The 19,273-nt window shown below is 36.7% G+C and overlaps 2 protein-coding genes and 1 pseudogene across 2 annotated transcripts; 1 reads left to right on the top strand and 2 right to left on the bottom strand.

Annotated features, from left to right (window-relative positions):
• Positions 1 to 3,010: 3,010 nt before the first annotated feature.
• LOC150017829 (olfactory receptor 5F1-like) lies at positions 3,011 to 3,967 on the bottom strand. The gene has a single exon (XM_090267251.1). The coding sequence runs from the start codon at positions 3,965 to 3,967 to the stop codon at positions 3,011 to 3,013; it is 957 nt and encodes a 318-aa protein (XP_090123377.1).
• Positions 3,968 to 7,703: 3,736 nt separating this feature from the next.
• Positions 7,704 to 10,040, top strand: LOC150017828 (double zinc ribbon and ankyrin repeat-containing protein 1 pseudogene; annotated as a pseudogene).
• Positions 10,041 to 13,183: 3,143 nt separating this feature from the next.
• On the bottom strand, positions 13,184 to 14,140 carry LOC150017827 (olfactory receptor 5F1-like). The gene has a single exon (XM_090267250.1). It carries the CDS (start codon positions 14,138 to 14,140, stop codon positions 13,184 to 13,186), a length of 957 nt encoding a protein of 318 aa, XP_090123376.1.
• Positions 14,141 to 19,273: the final 5,133 nt, after the last annotated feature.

The raw sequence follows: 19,273 nt of genomic DNA, 5'->3' as shown, positions 1-19,273 counted from the left end.
GCTACACCATCGTCTCTCGAGACGGACAGCTGCCGATATAATTATTGCTCTGCATTCTCTTTTGATTTAAGTTTAAAAAGTTCACCAAATATTTTTGATAACGAAGCTCATTGGGTATTCACTTTCAACGGAATGTCGGTCTCATAAAATGGTAGCATCAGCATTACAAATTTGTGGATGAAAAAGTAAAATAAAAATTGTGAACAGTCACCTTCAAAGTTAGGTCTATTGCAAGTTAATAGTTAAGGTTTATGGCCAAGTTGCTTGAATTTGTATTCCAAATATTTATCATTGCAAATGTTATTATTTCCTGTATTTCTCTGTGTTGATGATGGTGCAGGGTAAAGCAGAAAAATTGCATTTGGAGGCTTACAGGTAATTCCAATTACTATTTAAGTTTTAAAAAGGTTATTGATGTTTACTTTAAGATATGTAAAAAGCAATGATGTCTAATGTTGCCAATTTTACTTAAAAATTAATTGGAGGATGCAGCTAGCAAAGGAAAACAGAAACAAAATAAAAATTTAAAGTATAAGGAATAAACTCATGTACACAAGTAAAATGAAAGTTTATGAGAATTAATAAAATAGCTTGTCTGGGTGGCTAAATATACTAAGTTCAATATTTAATCTGAAAATGGTTACATTTCTTCATCACTCAGAAAATGTTTAGATTTCAAGCCTTTAAAGGTTAATATTAATAATATAACAAGCCGTCAGGAAAATCACTTTCAAGGAAGCAGGGAATGGGAGTGATTATAGAGAACTTTTGGTTTTTAGTATTTTATTTATTGTAAGAGGTGAGTTTATGTGTGCTCGTTTACTTTGTTTCCTAATTTACATATCCATTTTCATTTTTAGAACAAACTGAAATTTTATATATTACACAATATAATAATAGAGACTTAAACAAACAAAAACACTTGAGTAAAGTTTTTGAATTAAACACTTGTTTCCGAGGTTGCCAAGACCACTGTCAGGTTCAATGATTGACTAAGACTCACAAAACTCAGAAGAGCTTTTATATATACATTCCCTGTAAAAAGTTGCAATCACCTAGAGCCTCACTGCCTGAGGCCTGCAAAGATATTTGCCAATATCTGCTGCTAGCATTAAGTAATTGCTTTTTTGAGACTTCTCTTTGCAGGGCTTCTGGCACCTGCAGCCTAACATCTCATGGCAGTTATGCTCCAACCAAGCACATCCCCAGCTCCTGGAACCGTTAGCAGCCTGCAGATGTGTAATCTGATTACAGCAGACAGTGCACCCTGCTCCCCACCCAAAATTCTGTTATATAAACCCTGCCCTAAGCCCCATTCGTGGTCGGTGCCATCTTGGAGACACAGTGTCGGCCCGGCCGCCAGCAATAAACCTTTTGCTTTCCCTATCCATTGTCTCTGAGTGGTTTTTCTCACTAAATCTGCAGTAACAATAATTTATTACAGCTAAAGAAATAGGTTAAAATTAGCCCAAGGAAAATATATTCAGGGCAGTGTCCAGAAAAAACCAGGCATGAGTTTCCATGTGTCACCTCATGGCAGCACTTAATGTTCTCAGCCGTGTTGTCTGACAGCTTGGATGAGGTATCACCAACCAGAAATGCTCACCAACTTTTGATGTCCAGGCTTTCACTGAGGGTCAGTACATAGACATGGAGGTATCACATAAATGTCCATGGTTACTTAGTCTCCCAGTGCCCCAGCCTGACTTCAAAGAGATGCAGCTTAGCCAAAAGCCCCAGACATTCACTATGAGTCACATTATTAGCATAAACTGTTAGGTGTGGGCCCAGGATCCAAAGGTGCTCTTATCATGTAGGACATGCCAAGGTTTCAGAGGTTTTCTCTCAGGAGCCAGGCAAGGTCTAGTCCTGAAGACCTTTGGAAAATGCAGAGTTTGTGCAGACCAGGCTGATTGAGGGAACCCTTTCTTTTCCATTGCCAGTATATGCAAATATTTAATGCAGGACTCCAGCTATTCATAATATCATATTGTATGAGTTGTTTATTTGTATCTCTACAATTCTTTTTTTAAGATGTCTCATCTCTTTTTATTTTTTCCATTTTTTAAACTGTTGCTCTATCTATTACAGTTGTCCCTTCTTTCTCCTTGAATGCGCCTGATCATGTCTGCAATTCTTGAATATAGATTTTTTTTATTCCTTCAATCTTCTTGGCTGACTGTTCCCACTTTGTGACATTTACAGGTTTTAAAGTTAGACTCTATTTGGTATTGCTTAACCACTAATTAAAATATTGACCAAAATGCATTGTACAGGCATACATTTTAAATCTATTTCATTAATTTTAATAAAATAAATTACTCAAAAACATTGAATAAATCAAAACATTGATTGATATCTGTATATTTAGGGAATGTGGCAACATTACTCATTCGAATAAAAAAATGTATTGGAAGAATTAGAAAAAGAAAAAGCAATAGAGAGCATACCAAAAAGGCAAAAACATTTTACATTCACAAGAGAGAGTTTAATAAATATTCTCAACATCTAAAGAAAGGAAACCATGATAAAACCTCTACCAATCTAATAATTTAAAGTCACAATGGTTTTACAACTTAAATTTGATATGTAGTATGTCACAATTCACACAAATCATAAATGGTAAATAATAATGCATATGGGAAAAACTGATATGGAATTACAAATATTTTCTGTTGCTAGTTTCATGTGATATTGCACTTGTGTTGCTAAACAGTCTATAACTTTCTTTCCTTAAGCAAGGTATTATTACATACAGACCTTATTTTGGGGGAGGCACTGAACACATCGAATTGTTAGAGGAGTGTCCATGGTCTTATACAAGTTTTGTAATTTACTTTATACTTAGGTAAGTTTAAGGTAATTTTCCTTATACAATACATATACTTCACCATTACAGAAAGTGATTACTTAAAAATATTCTAATAAAGTACTATACCCTTGACCCAGCCTTTGAAAGTTTATTAAATACTCTGCTAGGTTCAGAAAATTAACCAATCAATCACAGAAATCAATCACAGAAATCAATAACGAGCATCCTTTTCCTCGTATAAATTACATTCCGCAAAGCCTTTTTTACGTCCTTATTCCGGAGGCTGTAGATCAGAGGATTTAACATGGGGATCACCACTGTGTAGAACACAGAAGCCACTTTGTCCTGACCCAGGGAGTAGCTGGAAGTAGGTCTCAGATAAGTATAGATAGCGGTGGAATAGAACAGAATTATAGCTGTCAGGTGAGAGGCACAGGTTGAGAAAGCTCTGTGCTTCCCCTCCCCTGAATGCATACGGAAGACGGAGAGGAGAATGTAGGAGTAGGACGCGAGGATGACCAGCAAAGTTCCGACCATATTCACACCAGCAAAAGTTGAAATGATGCTTTCATACAGATGTGTGTCAGAACACGAGAGCTTAAAAAGTGGAGAGCAGTCACAGAAGAAGTGGTGGATGACGTTGGAACTGCAGAACGGGAGGCTGCTTATATAGCTTGTGTGCACGATGGAGTTCAACAGTCCAGTTGCGAAAGCCCCTGCTGCCATTTTCAGGCAGACTGCCCTGGACATGACCAAGGGGTAAAGGAGAGGGTTGCATATGGCCACATAACGGTCATAGGCCATCAACCCAAAGAGGATGCATTCTGTTGTGGCCAAGGCAATGAAGAAGTACATCTGCAGAAAGCAGCCAACAAAGGAGATGGTTTTCTCTTCTGACAATAAGTCCACCAACATCTTTGGAGTGACGGTGGATGAATAACAAATGTCCGCCAAGGACAGGTTAGCCAGGAAAAAATACATGGGTGTGTGAAGTCGGGAATCAATCCTGATTAGGAGGATCATCCCAACATTCCCCCAAACTGTCAGTGTGTAAATCATAAAAAAGAGCAGGAAGAGCATAATCTGTAGCTCCACTGTGTCTGCTAATCCCAGCAGGATGAACTCAGTCACCAAAGTATAATTTGTTCTGGTCATTTATTACTAATATAGTTTTCTTAAACTTGAGTAGGTGTAAATATTTGCCTCTCCAAAAGATACAGGAAACAGTAGGAATGTTAATGAGGTTTATCAAACGTGGGGAAAAAAAACTCCTTAGGTTAATACATCATAGTATATAGAGTGGTTGAAGAGAGAGGAGCATTAGTGGACAAAAGGAGAAGTCTTTGAATTTATGAAGCAACTGACTTTGTTAAATCTGGTTGTACACCCCTCAATTTGCTTATCTTAATCCACATGCTTCGCTTAAGTTTCTGTGCAAATGCAATATATGTTGTTCTCTATCAGCTCACACCCAAAACGCAAAGGATACAAATATTTTTGTTGTAGTCTTTCCCAGTCTCCGAAAGGTATGGGAATTTAACACAGATCCATTGTTTACTTCTCAAGACCTTGCTGTTTATACTGCAACTCCAAATTCATGCATTGTCTCCCAGAAATTTCTCATGTATCCCAAGCAGCAAAAAAATAGCAAGCATTTCAAATAATCAATATTTTGACATTTATCTTATCTTATAGAATTATGTTGTGGAGTTTAAACAAGAACGAAATAATTGTTCTTGATACATAGTACACTATCAAATTAATGTCATGTGGTAACACACACAATACCTGTTCACGGCAGTAAGTAATAGCATCAAATCTTTGTGTTCTTCCTTCCCAGTGTCTTACTCATGTAGACAGTCATTTTTTTATTAGTGGTTTTCAGTTGGAGCCTAATAATATATAAAAAAATCACTTTATAAATGTAATGCAATGCAATGAATATTTGAATTATCTTTGGTAAAAACTTGAAACTCCTCCTGTTTAAATACCGCTGTTAACTCTTTTATTATGTTTTCCTGGAAGAGAATTGAGTAACCGGGGGGACTAGATTATGAAGTTTAATTGTTGAGTCAATCCTCTAAGGGCAGAAACTCCCAGTCTCAAAATAAAATATAATCACATGCAGTTATATGGAGGCAAACGTTGCATCGCACAGTGGTTCCTGATTTCTGTGTTACCTTAAGCACTTTTGCCAATGAAAAAATTAATTGACTGTTTACATCGTCTCTCTCTTTTTATTTTTGCCTACTTTTAATCGGTAATAGCCTACTACCAGATTATTATGCTTCTCTTCATCCAAGTATGTGTGTGTATGTGTGTGGGGGTGGTCTTGGGAGGATAGTTTCCTCCTTTGTCTGAGTCACTGTAAACTTCAATGCAGCTCTGTCCTTGTGTAAAATTAATGAGAAGGATGAGCTAACTAAATACCTTGTATAGTGTTTTTAAAAAATTAATTCCTCACCAAATAGGACAATAAATAAGGAAATTGAACGTTTTATGATTATGGAATTGTGTTGGCTTTTTGCAATTATTGTCAGTGATTCTTGTGCTACAAGAGGATGATAGCACTGATTTTCAAGGCCTAAATAGGCAAGTAAAACAAGGTTAAATAAATCACATTGGGTGTCCATATGCACAGAGTCTATCTGCAGAGAACTCATAATGCATTGAGTTTTGTATTATGCCTTTCCACTTAAATTCTCAATTAGTTTTCTACACTAGTCTTTGAGGGAGGCATTATTATTTTACATATTTTGCACTTGAATAAAGAAAGAATTCAAGCTATAAATGACTTTCCAATGGGCAAATTCTGAGGAAGTGGAAGAATTGACTTGAGCAGATTTTAACAAAAAGCATTAACCACAATCTACCAAATTTTCCTGTCTAGTTTAATTTTATCTCAATTCCTTAGAAGATTTTATGTATATAATGTATATAATACATGCATATACATATACACATGCACATATACCCATATATGTGTGTATCTTCTTGTAAATCTAATCTTCCAATCATCAGAGCAGGGAGAGCTTTTGTGCTCCTGAAAAAAGATCTGTAATATCATGAACGGAATATTCGGGGTGGGTGGGAGGAGTTAGAAGAGGGTGGGGGGATAAACAGTGATGGAAGGAGCCTTGGTGTGGTGAACACACACTACAATATTCAGGTGATGTTATTATTGACTTGTGTACCTGAAAACTATATGATTTATTAACCAATATCACCCCAATTAATTCAATTAAAGATTTTTATGTAAAGATGCTGCCATCATGCCAATGAAAACTACCCACTGATTGATATCTGTGCAAACTTCTTTCTATTTTTATTTATTTATTTATTTATTGTAATTTTCTTTTGATTATCTTATGAGGTATTACAGATATTGACTTTCACAGAAGGTGCATAAGAGATAAACTGTAGTGTTCTGACAATTATAGTCTCTTGACTGGGTATAAATATGGCATTGATCAAAGAGACTTTACAGTTTATGATATGTAGAGGAAGTTCCCTATTTTTGCATGTCACTTACTCCACTATTACCAAAAGAAACTCCATGTAAAATGGAGTTAGAAAGCATAATTTTAAATGAGCTAAGTATATTTCTTAATAGACTTATCTGACATAGATACTCATGCATTTGTTGATTCAGATTTCCACATGTCTTGATTTTTATTAGGTAACATTGTTGCATACTCTGTAATTAAAAAACTTTTAAAAGACTACAACACGAAGTGTAGAATGAAACGTGTAATTATAAATATCCACTCAATAGAATTAATAAGACATATTACGAACTTGTCATTTTATTACTTATTTGTATTTTTTCTTTTAAAATAAACTAATAAAATTTTCAGAGCACAAACTTTTACAAATATTGACCAAATTGATAGAACAGTGCCTGTCATATTGTAAGCATTTAATAAATATATGTGTGTAAGCAAATGAATAAACCAATATGTTTTATTTTTATTTTCAATTACATTTTAAAATGTAAGTATAAAAATCTTTGTCAGTTTTAAATGACTTATGAGTCATTGCTTCTAAGATTATGAATTTTTTGGTATAGCATTCATTTAAGGATTGACCTCAGCATGTTTATATTTTACTCTAATAATTTTATGCCAGTGAATAAAGCAAATGCACATAAGAAATTGTAAATAAGAATGCAGGATATGTAATTCCTTTATTTTATTATTTATTATGCTAAAATGCACATATGGGTTGCTTTTTATACTAAAGAATAAAAAAAATGTTGATTAACCATATAGCTATAATATTTGTTGATTTCTCTTGAGATTCAATAAGAAATAGCATAATTAAGAAATATTCTGATGTGATAGTGAGTCCTGTATATTCCCCAACATAAAAATAAGAATTTGCAGTCTTCAAAGAGATTTGTTACATTAAAACAGCTATTTCCAAGTTTTTTCATTGCATGGGACACATAAGTTAATTACTACAATATTGTTGCACACCAAAAAATACATTTTAGTTGTTGTTAATATGACAAAAAATAGGTCTAATAGAGATTTATTTTTACCAGGTGACTATTGTTGAGTTGCCTGCTGTCATTTTTTTATTTGACAATATAAAGGAAAATAAGTCAGCATCCCTGAATAGATAGTCAGGTACTACATGTCTTAAAAATTCTTGTGGCATACCAGTTGAAAATTGCTTCCCTAATATGGGGAGGAATCCTCATATCTTTGTCATACTTTAATCAATTTTGTCTTTCTTTCAAGATAATCGTTATTTATGGTATTTATCCTTTCAGTAATTATTGCTCTGTATTCTCTTTTGATTTAAGTTAAAAAAATTCACCAGAGAAATCCGGAGGCTAGTGTGAGCCAAGATGGAGGCCTAGACTGACACACTCTGTCTCCCTCCACAGCTAAGAAGGAATACAAGTACTGCAAAACCAGAAGTAACCAGAAGTTCCAGAACATAAAGCTACATGAAAGTCTAGAGTATGAAGTTATAAACAAGTGGTGCTCGTCCAGACAGTGTAAGCAGGGAAAAAATGACTGGTGGTTCAGTGTGTGTCCCTCAGATCATACCACTGCGAGTGCCTCAGCCTAGAAAAGCCAACCATGAAATTGATAACAATACACTCTTGGAAATGAAATCAGATACCCCAGATGTCAACATATATTATACCTTGGATGGCAGCAAACCTGAATTTCTAAAGAGAATTGGTTATAGTGAAAAAAATACATTTAAGTATATGAAGCCTATTACTCTGCCTGATGGAAAAATACAAGTTAAAGCTATTGCAGTTTCTAAAGACTGCAGGCAGAGTGGCATTGTAACAAAGGTGTTTCGGGTGCACTATGAACCACCAAATACAGGCTCTTCAGAAGACAGTGTTGAAAATGTTCTTGAAGATTCTTCAAAGAAGGAATTGAAAAGTGAGTTTTTTGGATCAAAACTAAGGAAGAAATCTAAGAATGCTGAAAATAAACTGGGTTGGCATATTAACCTTAGAAAGTTTCTAGACAGTCGCCTGGAAGTCCCAGCTTACCATGAAGAATCAAGTGCCAGACCACCCACCCACCAGTCTCAGTTCTCTGGTTTTGCACACATAAGTGACCATAAGAGTTTGACAAGCACAGAGATCACAAGAATTCAAAGGGAGACAGACTTTCTCAAGTGTGCCCAGTGTCTTTCCCCCTGCCCATCTGATCCTTTTGCTCGCTTCTGTCAAGAATGTGGCTTTCCTGTCCCACCGATATTTGGTTGTCATCTCCCACCCCCAGAAGGAGCTCAGATGGGCTTGTGTGCAGAATGTAGAAGCATGGTGCCCATGAACACTCCCATCTGTGTAGTGTGTGAGGCTTCTTTTGCTCCACAGCTGCTACCACAGGCCACAGCAACCACTGGAAGGAGAAAGTAATCTGCCGCACCTGTGGCACAGGGACTCCTGCTCACCTGAGATACTGTGTCACCTGTCAGAGGGTCCTGCCTTCATCACAAGAGCCTGGCATTCCTGTCTGCTACTCTGTTTGCCCTAAATGCGGGACCAGCAATCATCCATCTGCCCAATTCTGTGGCTCCTGTGGTATTGGCCTGAAGTCCTTGGCAAAACTTAGTGTGGACAACAGCCTGGCTCTAGCTGCTGGAGTACTTGGCCCTTGTGCTGAGCCCCAATCTGCCTGGCAGTCCCTAAATGTTCCTTTACCCAAAGCTGATGTTGGGACTAAGAAGGATGTAGGTACACAGACCACTGGCCTCTTCTACTCATCTGGCAAGCTACTAGCAAAAAATGAACTGGAAATGGCTTATAAACAGAGGCAAGAGAAATTGAGTGACCATAAACCTTTCCTCACAGCTGTCAGCCCAGGAAGAGGATACTGGAGAAAACAGTTGGATCACATCTCTGCTCACCTCAGGTCTTATGCCCAGAACAATCCTGAATTTCAGGCCTTGATTGCAGAACCCAGGATGGGAAAGCTTATCTCTGCTACTGTCCATGAAGACGGCTATGAAGTTAGTATCAGTCTGAATTATATTCAAGTCTCAAACAAGAACCTTTACCCGAGTAATGTGGTGAATTTCAGCGACCACTTTCTGAGCAATGTCACTGAGGGTGGTAATGCGCTATTCGGCAGCAGGTCCAGCTTGGAGAGTGACTGCAACCAGAGCACCTCAGATACCACTGAAAAAGTCAAGAGGACAAAGACTTTTAAGACTAAAATGTTTCAAGAAAAGAAGCAGCAGCTTACACCGAAAATAGACTCTTGCTGAAGGAAGTGGGACCCACAGGGGAAGGAAGAACCTCTGTAATTGAACAGTTGCTTGATGAAGGAGCAGATCCAAACTGCAGTGATAGTGAAGACTGACCTGCTATTATCGTGGCTGTGATCAATAAGCACCATGAGGCAATCCCAGTTCTTGTGCAAAGAGGAGTAGACATCGACCAGCAGTGGGGACTCCTCCAAAATACAGCTCTTCATGAAGCAGCTCTACTTGGCCTGGCAGGAAGGGACTGCATCGCTGCTTTACTGGGATGCAATGCAAGCATCCAAAAGAAGAATACTAGTGGCCAGACAGCCCGTGACCTAGCTCTGACAATTGAGGATGACCTCATCACATCACTCTTTGCTGCTAAACTCTGCCTGGATGACTGTTAGACCCTAGCGGTTCTTTGGGGCTTCACTTAAAGAGACCATCTAGCTTTGGCTTTTCTTTGTTTCTTTCTGAAATGTGTATTTGAGGTTTGGGAATTGAGATTAAGAGGAACTCCTAAGTTTTTTTTAAATTATATGACAGTGTAAGTGACCTATACCACATGGACATTTCCTAATGTGCCCTGGATGGTGATGAACTTAATGTGTGTTTTATTGCTGATTATTTTAGAATTTTATTTTAAAATTTATTTTTAATAGATAATAATTGCATATAATTCAAAGTTAAAAAGCATTAAGAATTATGTTGTGAAAAGTCTGCTTCTTATTCCTATCCTACAGCCACCCATTCCCCCTGCCCCTCCTCAGAGGCAAGCCAATTATACCAGTATCATCTGTATCTTTCCAAAAATAGCATAGGATTATATAAGCCCATGTATATAATATATGCATATGCACATGTGTAGAGTATACATAATTATCAATGTAGATAACGCACATATATTCTTTCCCCTCTTTTAAGGAAAATAGTAGCAAATTACATACTGTTCCATCATGTTCTTTTGCTTAATATATCTTGTACATGGTTCCAAATTAGAACATAAAGGTTGAGTTTATTTTAAAATTTTCTTATGTTGACCTCATTGATATTCCTATTGTCATGGTTTGTAATTTGGTTACAAATAAGCTTTGAATAAACTATTTGCAAGAAAAAAAATTCACCAAAGATTTTTGATAACAAGGCTCTTTGGGTATTCACTTTCAATGGACTGTCTGTCTCATAAAATGGTAGCGTTAGCATTACAAATTTGTGGATGAAGAAGTAAAATAAAAAATAATGAACAGTCACCTTCAAAGTTAGGTCTTTTGCAAGTTAATAGTTAAGGTTTATGGCCAAGTTGCTTGAATTTGTATTCCAAATATTTATCATGGCAAATGTTATTTCTTTCCTATCTTTCCCTGTGTCGATGATGGTGCAGGGTAAAGCAGAGAAATTGCATTTGGAGGCTCATAGGTAATTCCAATTACTATTTAAGTTTGAAAAAGGTTATTGATGTTTACTTTAAGATATGTAAAAGGCAATGATGTCTAATGTTGCCAGTTGTGGGTAAAAATTAATTGGAGAATGCAGCTAGCAGAGCAAAGGAAAACAGAAACAAAATAAAAATTTAAAGTATAAGGAATAAACTCATGTACACAAGTGAAATGAAAGATTATGAGAATTAATAAAATAGTTTGTCTGGGTGGCTAAATATAATAGGATGAATATTTAATCTGAAAATGGTTACATTTCCTCATCACAACAGAAAATATTTAGGATTCAAGTCTTTAAAGGTTAATAATATTAATCATATAACAGGTCTTCAGGAAAATTACTGTCAAGGAAGCAGGGAATGGGAGTGATTACAGGGAAGTTTTGATTTTTAATATTTTATTTATTGTAAGAGATGAGTTTATGTGTGCTCATTTACTTTGTTTCTTAATTTACATATCCATTTTCATTTTTAGAACAAACGCAAATTTTATGTTTCACACAATATAATACTAGAGACTTAAAATAAACAAACAAAAACTTTTGAGTAAAGTTTTTGAATTGAAAACTTGTTTCCGAGGTTGCCAAGACAACTGTCAGGTTCAATGATTGACTAAGACTCACCAAACTCAGAAGAGCTTTTATATTGTACTTATGGTTATGGTCTATTACAGCTAAAGCAATAGATTAAAATTATCCCAGGAAAAAGATATTCAGGGCAGTGTCCAGGAGAAACCAGGCACGAGCTTCCACGTGTCACCTCACGGTAGAATCACACAGGCAGCACTTAATGTTCCCAGCCGTGTCGTCTGACAGCTTGGATGAGGTATCACCAACCAGAAATGCTCACCAACTTTTGGTGTCCAGGCTTTCACTGATGGTCAGTACACAGACATGGAGGGCTCACATAAATGTCCATGGTTACTTAGTCTCCAAGTGCCCTAGCCTGACTTCAAAGAGATGCAGCCTAGCCAAAAGCCCCAGACATTCACTATGAGTCACATTATTAGCATAAACTGTTAGGTGTGGGCCCAGGATCCAAAGTTGCTCCTATCAGGTAAGACATGCCAAGGTTTCAGAGGTTTTCTCTCAGGAGCCAGGCAAGGTCTAGTCCTGAAGTCCTTTGGAAAATACAGAGTTTGTGCAGACCAGGCTGATTGAGGGAACCCTTTCTTTTCCATTGCCAGTATATGCAAATATTTAATGCAGGACTCCAGCTACTCATAATATCATATTGTATGAGTTGTTTATTTGTATCTATGCAATTCTTTTTTTTTAAATGTCTCATCTCTTTTTATTTTTATTTTTTCCATTTTTTAAACTGTTGCTCTATTACAGTTGTCCCTTCATTCCCCCTGAATGCCCCTGATATTGTCTGCAATTCTTAAATATAGATTTTTTTTATTCCTTTCATCTTGTTGGCTGACTGTTCCCACTTTGTGACATTTACAGGTTTTAAAGTTAGATTCTATTTGGTATTTCTTAACCACTAATGAAAATATTGACCAAAATGCATTGTAAAGGCATACATTTTAAATTTCTTTCACTAATTTTAATAAAATAAATTACTCAAAAACATTGAATAAAGCAAGACACTGATTGATATCTGTATATTTAGGGAATGTATTAACATTACTCATTCAAGTAAAATAATGTATTGGAAGAATTAGAAAAAGAAAAAGCAATAGAGTATACCAAAACGGCAAAAAAATTTTACCTTCACAGTAGAGGGTTTAATAAATATTCTCAACATCTAAAGAAAGAAAAGCATGATAAAACCTTTACCAATCTAATAATTAAAAGTCTCAATGGTTTTACAATTTAAATTTGATATGTCATATGTCACAATCCAAACAAATCATAAATGGTGAATAATAATGCATATGGGAAAAGCTTATAGGTAATTACAAATATTTTCTATGGCTAGTTTCATGTGATATTGCGACTTTTGTTGCCAAACACTCTATACCATTCTTTTCTTAAGCAAGGTATTATTACATACAGACCTTATTTGGGGGGGTGCACTGAACACACCGAATTGTTAGAGGAGGGTCCATGGTCTTATACAAGTTTGGTAATTTTCCTTATACAATATATATACTTCACCATTACAGAAAATGATTACTTAAAAATATTCTATAAAGTAGTGTACCCTTGAACCAGCCTTTGAAAGTTTATTAAATACTCTACTAGGTTCAGAAAATTAACCAATCAATCACAGAAATCAATCACGAGGATCCTTTTCCTCGTAGTAATTACATTCCGCAAAGCCTTCTTTACGTCCTTATTCCGGAGGCTGTAGATCAGAGGATTTAACATGGGGATCACCACTGTGTAGAACACAGAAGCCACTTTGTCCTGACCCAGGGAGTAGCTGGAAGTAGGTCTCAGATAAGTATAGATAGCGGTGGAATAGAACAGAATTATAGCTGTCAGGTGAGAGGCACAGGTTGAGAAAGCTCTGTGCTTCCCCTCCCCTGAATGCATACGGAAGACGGAGAGGAGAATGTAGGAGTAGGACGAGAGGATGACCAGCAGAGCCCCAACCGTGTTCACTCCTGCAAAAGTGGATATGATGCTTTCATACAGGTGTGTGTCAGAACACGAGAGCTTAAAAAGTGGAGGGATGTCACAGAAGAAGTGGTGGATGACATTGGAACTGCAGAATGGCAGGCTGCTCATATAGCTTGTGTTCACCATGGAATTCAACAGTCCAGTTGTGAAAGCCCCTGCTGCCATTTTCAGGCAGACTGCCCTGGACATGACCAAGGGGTAAAGGAGAGGGTTGCATATGGCCACATAACGGTCATAGGCCATCAACCCAAAGAGAATGGATTCCGTTGTGCCCAAGGTGATGACGAAGTACATCTGCAGAAAGCAGCCAGCAAAGGAGATGGTTTTCTCTTCTGACAATAAGTCCACCAGCATCTTTGGGGTGACGGTGGATGAATAACAAATGTCCACAAAGGACAGGTTAGCCAGGAAGAAATACATGGGTGTGTGAAGTCGAGAATCAGTCCTGATTAGGAGGATCATCCCAACATTCCCCCAAACTGTCAGTGTATAAATCATAAAAAAGAGCAGGAAGAGCATAATCTGTAGCTCCACTGTGTCTGCTAATCCCAGCAGGATGAACTCAGTCACCAAAGTATAATTTGTTCTGGTCATTTATTACAAATATAATTTTCTTAAACTTGAGTAGGTGTAGATATTTGCCTCTCCAAAAGATACAGAAAAAAGTAGGAATGTTAATGAGATTATTCACACATGGGGAAAAAAAAACTCCTTAGGTTAACACTTCATAGTTTATATAGAGTGGCTGAAGAGAGAGGGGTATTAGTGGATGAATGGAGAATTCTTTGAATTTATGAAGCAACTGACTTTGTTAAATCTGGTTGTACACACCTCAATTTGCTTATCTTAATCCACCTGCTTCGCTTAAGTTTCTGCAAATGCAATATATGTTGTTCTCTACCAGCTCACACCCAAAACGCAAAGGATACAAATATTCTAGTTGTAGTCTTTCGCAGTCTCTGAAAGGTATGGGAATTTAACACAGATCCATTGTCTACTTCTCAAGACCTTGCTGTTTATACTGCAACTTCAAATTCATACATTGTCTCCCAGAAATTTCTCATGTATCCCAAGCAGCAAAAATAGCAAACATTTCAAATAATCAATATTTTGACATTTATCTTATCTTATAGAATTATGTTGTAGTGTTTAAACAAGAACCAAATAATTGTTCTTGATACATAGTACACTATCAAATTAATTTTATGTGGTAACACACACACACACAATACCTGTTCACTGCAATAAGTAATAGCATCAAATCTTCGTGTGCTTCCTTCCCAGTGTCTTACTCATGTAGACAGTCATTTTTTTATTAGTGGTTTTAGTTGGAGCCTAAAAATAAAAAAAAAATCACTTTATAAATGCAATGCAATACAATGAATATTTGAATTATCTATTGGTAAAAACTTGAGACTCCTCCTGTATAAATACAGGTGTTGCTATTTTATTATGTTTTCCTGCAAGAGAATTGAGCAACTGGGGGGATTAGACTATAAAGTTTAATTGTTGAGTCAATCCTCTAAGGGCAGAAACTCCCAGTCTCAAAATAAAATAAAATATAATCACATGCAGTTGTATGGAGGCAAACGTTGCATCACACAGTGGTTCCTGATTTCTGTGTTACCTAAGCACTTTGGCCAACGAAAAAATTAATTGGCTGTTTACATCGTCTCTCTCTTTGTATTTTCAGTCTATTTTTAATGGGTAATAGCCCACTACCAGATTCTCATGCTTCTCTTCATCCAAGTATGTGTGTGTATATGTGTGTAGGGCTGGTTTTGGGAGGATAGTTTCCTCCTTTGCCTGAGTCACTGTAAACTTCAATGCAGCTCTGACCTCATGTAAAATTAATGAGAAGGATGAGCTAACTAAATACCTTGTATAGTGTTTTTAAGAAATTAATTCTTCATCAAATAGGACAATGAATAAGGAAATTGAACGTTTTTGTGATTATGGAATTGTGCTGGCTTCTTGCAATGATTGTCTGTGATTCTTGTGCTACAAGAGGATGATAGCACTGATTTTCAAGGCCTAAGTAGGCAAGTAAAACAAGGTTAAATAAATCACATTGGGTGTCCATATGCACAGAGTCTATTTGCAAAGAACTCATAATGCATCGAGTTTTGTATTATGCTTTTCCACTAAAATTCTCAATTAGTTTTCTACACCAATCTTGAGGGAGGCATTATTATTTTACATATTTTGCAGTTGAATAAAAGAAGAATTCAAGCTATAAAGGACTTTCCAATGGGCAAATTCTGAGGAAGTGGAAGAATTGACTTGAGCAGATTTTAACAAAAAGCATTAACCACAATCTACCAAATTTTCCTGTCTAGTTTAATTTTATCTCAATTCCTTAGAAGATTTTATGTATATAATGTATATAATACACATATATATATACATATACACATGCACATATACCCATATATGTGTGTATCTTCTTGTAAATCCAATCTTCCAATCATCAGAGCAGGGAGAGCTTTTGTGCTCCTGAAAAAAGATCTGTAATATCATGAACGGTATTTTTGGGGTGGGTGGGAGGAGTTAGAGGAGGGTGGGGGGATAAACAGTGATAGAAGGAGCCTTGGTGTGGTGAACACAAACTACAATATTCATGTGATGTTATTATTGACTTGTGCACCTGAAACCTATATGATTTATTAACCAATATCACCCCAATTAATTCAATTAAAATTTGATGTAAAGATGCTGCCATCATGCCAATGAAAACTACCCACTGACTGATATCTGTGCAAACTTCTTTCTATTTTATTTATTTATTTATTGTGATTTTCTTTTGATTACTTATGAAGTATTACAGATATTGACTTTCACAGAAGGTGCATAAGAGATAAACTGTAGTGTTCTGACAATTATAGTCTCTTGACTGGGTATAAATATGGCATTGATCAAAGAGACTTTACAGTTTATGATATGTAGAGGATGTTCCCTATTTTTGCATGTCACTTACTGCACTATTACCAAAAGAAACTCCATGTAAAATGGAGTTAGAAAGCATAACTTTAAATGAGCTAAATATATTTCTTAATAGACTTATCTGACATAGATACTCATGCATTTGTTGATTCAGATTTCCACATGTCTTGATTTTTATTAGGTAACATTGTTGCATACTCTGTAATTAAAAAATTTTTAAAAGACTACAACACGAAGTGTAGAATGAAACATGTAATTATAAATATCCACTCAATAGAATTAATAAGACATATTACGAACTTGTCATTTTATTACTTATTTGTATTTGTTCCTTTTATTTTATTTTATTTTTTTCAGATTTAATGTGTTTTATTGTTTAAAATATTACATTTGTGCCAATTTCCCTTCCCTCTGCTCCCCTCCACCCGGTGGCCCCCCTCACTCCAGTTGTCCCCCCCTTTTAGATTATGTCCATTAGTTGTGCATACAGTTCCTTCCAACCTCTCTCCGTCTATTCCATTCCCTCCTACCATGATCCCCAATTCCTATATCATCTCCCTCCCTCTCCCCATTTCCCCTCCCTGTTGACCTCCCCCCAATATGCTTCCCATACCCACAGTTCCTTTTCCACTCTCGTTGCCTATTTAGTTTGCCTTTGTTTCATCTCCCTAGCTTCTGTTTTTTAAACCAGTCCCTTTAACATCTCATATAACAGTGGTTTGGATCTAATGAACTCTTTCAGTTTTATTTTGTCCTGGAAACATTTTCTCTGTCCTTCTATTCTGAATGACAATTTCGCTGGATAGAGTATTCGTGGTTGTAGGTTTTGGATTTTCATTACTTTGAATATTTCTTGCCAGTCTCTTCTTGCCTGTAGGGTCTCCCTTGAGAAGTCAGCTGATAGTCTAATTGGGACCCCTTTGTACATAATTCTTTTCTTCTCTCTTGCTGCTTTTAAGATTCTCTCTTTATCTTTAATTTTTGACATTTTGATTATAATGTGTCTTGGAGTGGTTCTCCCTGGGTCCAGTCTCTTGGGAACTCTCCTTGCTTCCTGGACCTGCAAGTCTATTCCCTTCCCCAAGTCTGGGAAGTTCTCCTTTATTATATTTTCACTCAATTTTTCAAGTTCTAGTTCATCTTCCTCATTCTCTGGCAAACCAATGATTCTTATGTTGGGCCTTTTATAGCTGTCCCAGAGGTTTCTGATCCTCTCATTGTTGCTTCCCATTTCCTCTCGCTACATTGGTTGACTGCTTGTTCCTTCTCCATATTCCAGTTTGTTGAAATGAACTCTGGATTTTTTTTCCTCACCATCTGTCTCGTATGTGGTTTTGTTCCTTTCGTTATGAAAGTTTTTCGCTTCTTTCTTATCTTTTTCCTGCTCTTTTGTGAATTCTGTAAGCCACCTGATAACAATGGCCCAGAACTGAGCCTCTGACAGGTTTCTTATCTGTTCATCTGTCAGGTTCTCTATCTGCTGCCTGGTGAGCTGTGCCACCGGGATTTCTGTAGTTGTCTGCCTCATTTTGACAGATGCGTTTTGTTTTCTTGGGCCGGCTGTCCGGGGCAGTGCCTGTGTACGCGTCACAATTCAGCGACCGGCGCCTGTCTGAGACCTATTTCGCAGCCCTGTGGTGCTTTCTTTGGGGGCGGGGGTCCAAGATGGATTCACACAGTTATTCAGCTAGGAGACCGGGATCCGTCCTCCCGCCCCCCTGGGCCTCACTGTTCAAGGCGATGCGGCGGCCGCTCTCCCCAGCGCTGGGGTCGCGGACTGCCAGGGGCTTGACTGCAGCCGGGATTTTTCGCCGCCCCGCCGCTGTCCCAGGTGTGACCGCAAACAGCACTGCCCTCTTTAACTCTTACCTGCCCAAATGGCACCGCTGGTTTATAACTTCATATGTTGGACTTCCGTGTAGTTTTATTTTCTGGAATTTCTAGTTATCCTTTGTTTTGAAGTAGTTGTATTCCTCTCTAGTTGTAGAGGGAGACCTAGCGTGTCCGTCTAAGCCTCCATCTTGGCCGGAAGTCCCCTCCTGTATTTGTTCCTTTTAAAATAAACTAATAAAACTCTCAGAGCACAAACTTTTACAAATATTGACCAAATTGATAGAACAGTGCCTGCCATATTGTAAGCATTTAATAAATATATGTGTGTAAGTAAATGAATAAACCAATATGTTTTATTTTTATTTTCAATTACATTTTAAAATGTAAGTATAAAAATCTTTGTCAGTTTTAAATGCCTTATGAGTCATTGCTTCTTAGATTATGAATTTTTTTTGTATATCATTCATTTAAGGATTGACCTCAGCATGTTTATATTTTACTCTAATAATTTTATGCCAGTGAATAAAGCAAATGCACATAAGAAATTGTAAATAAGAATGTAGGATATGTAATTCCTTTATTTTATTATTTATTATGCTAAAATGCACATATGGGTTGCTTTTTTATACTAAAGAATAAAAAATATGTTGATTAATCAAATAGTTATAATGTCTGTTGATTTCTCTTGAGATTCAATAAGAAATAACATAATTAAGAAATATTCTGATGTGATGCTGAGTCCTGTATATTCCTCAACATAAAAATAAGAATTTGCAGGGACTTCCGGCCAAGATGGAGGCTTAGACGGACACGCTAGGTCTCCCTCTACAACTAGAGAGGAATACAACTACTTCAAAACAAAGGATAACTAGAAATTCCAGAAAATAAAACTACACGGAAGTCCAACATATGAAGTTATAAACCAGCGGTGCCATTTGGGCAGGTAAGAGT

Source organism: Furipterus horrens, unplaced genomic scaffold (genome assembly GCF_987537825.1).
Source record: "Furipterus horrens unplaced genomic scaffold, mFurHor1.1.pri manual_scaffold_2, whole genome shotgun sequence".
NCBI lineage: Eukaryota > Metazoa > Chordata > Mammalia > Chiroptera > Furipteridae > Furipterus > Furipterus horrens.
The sequence above is the reverse complement of the archived record's forward strand: the minus strand, read 5'-3'. Positions and strand labels throughout refer to the sequence as shown.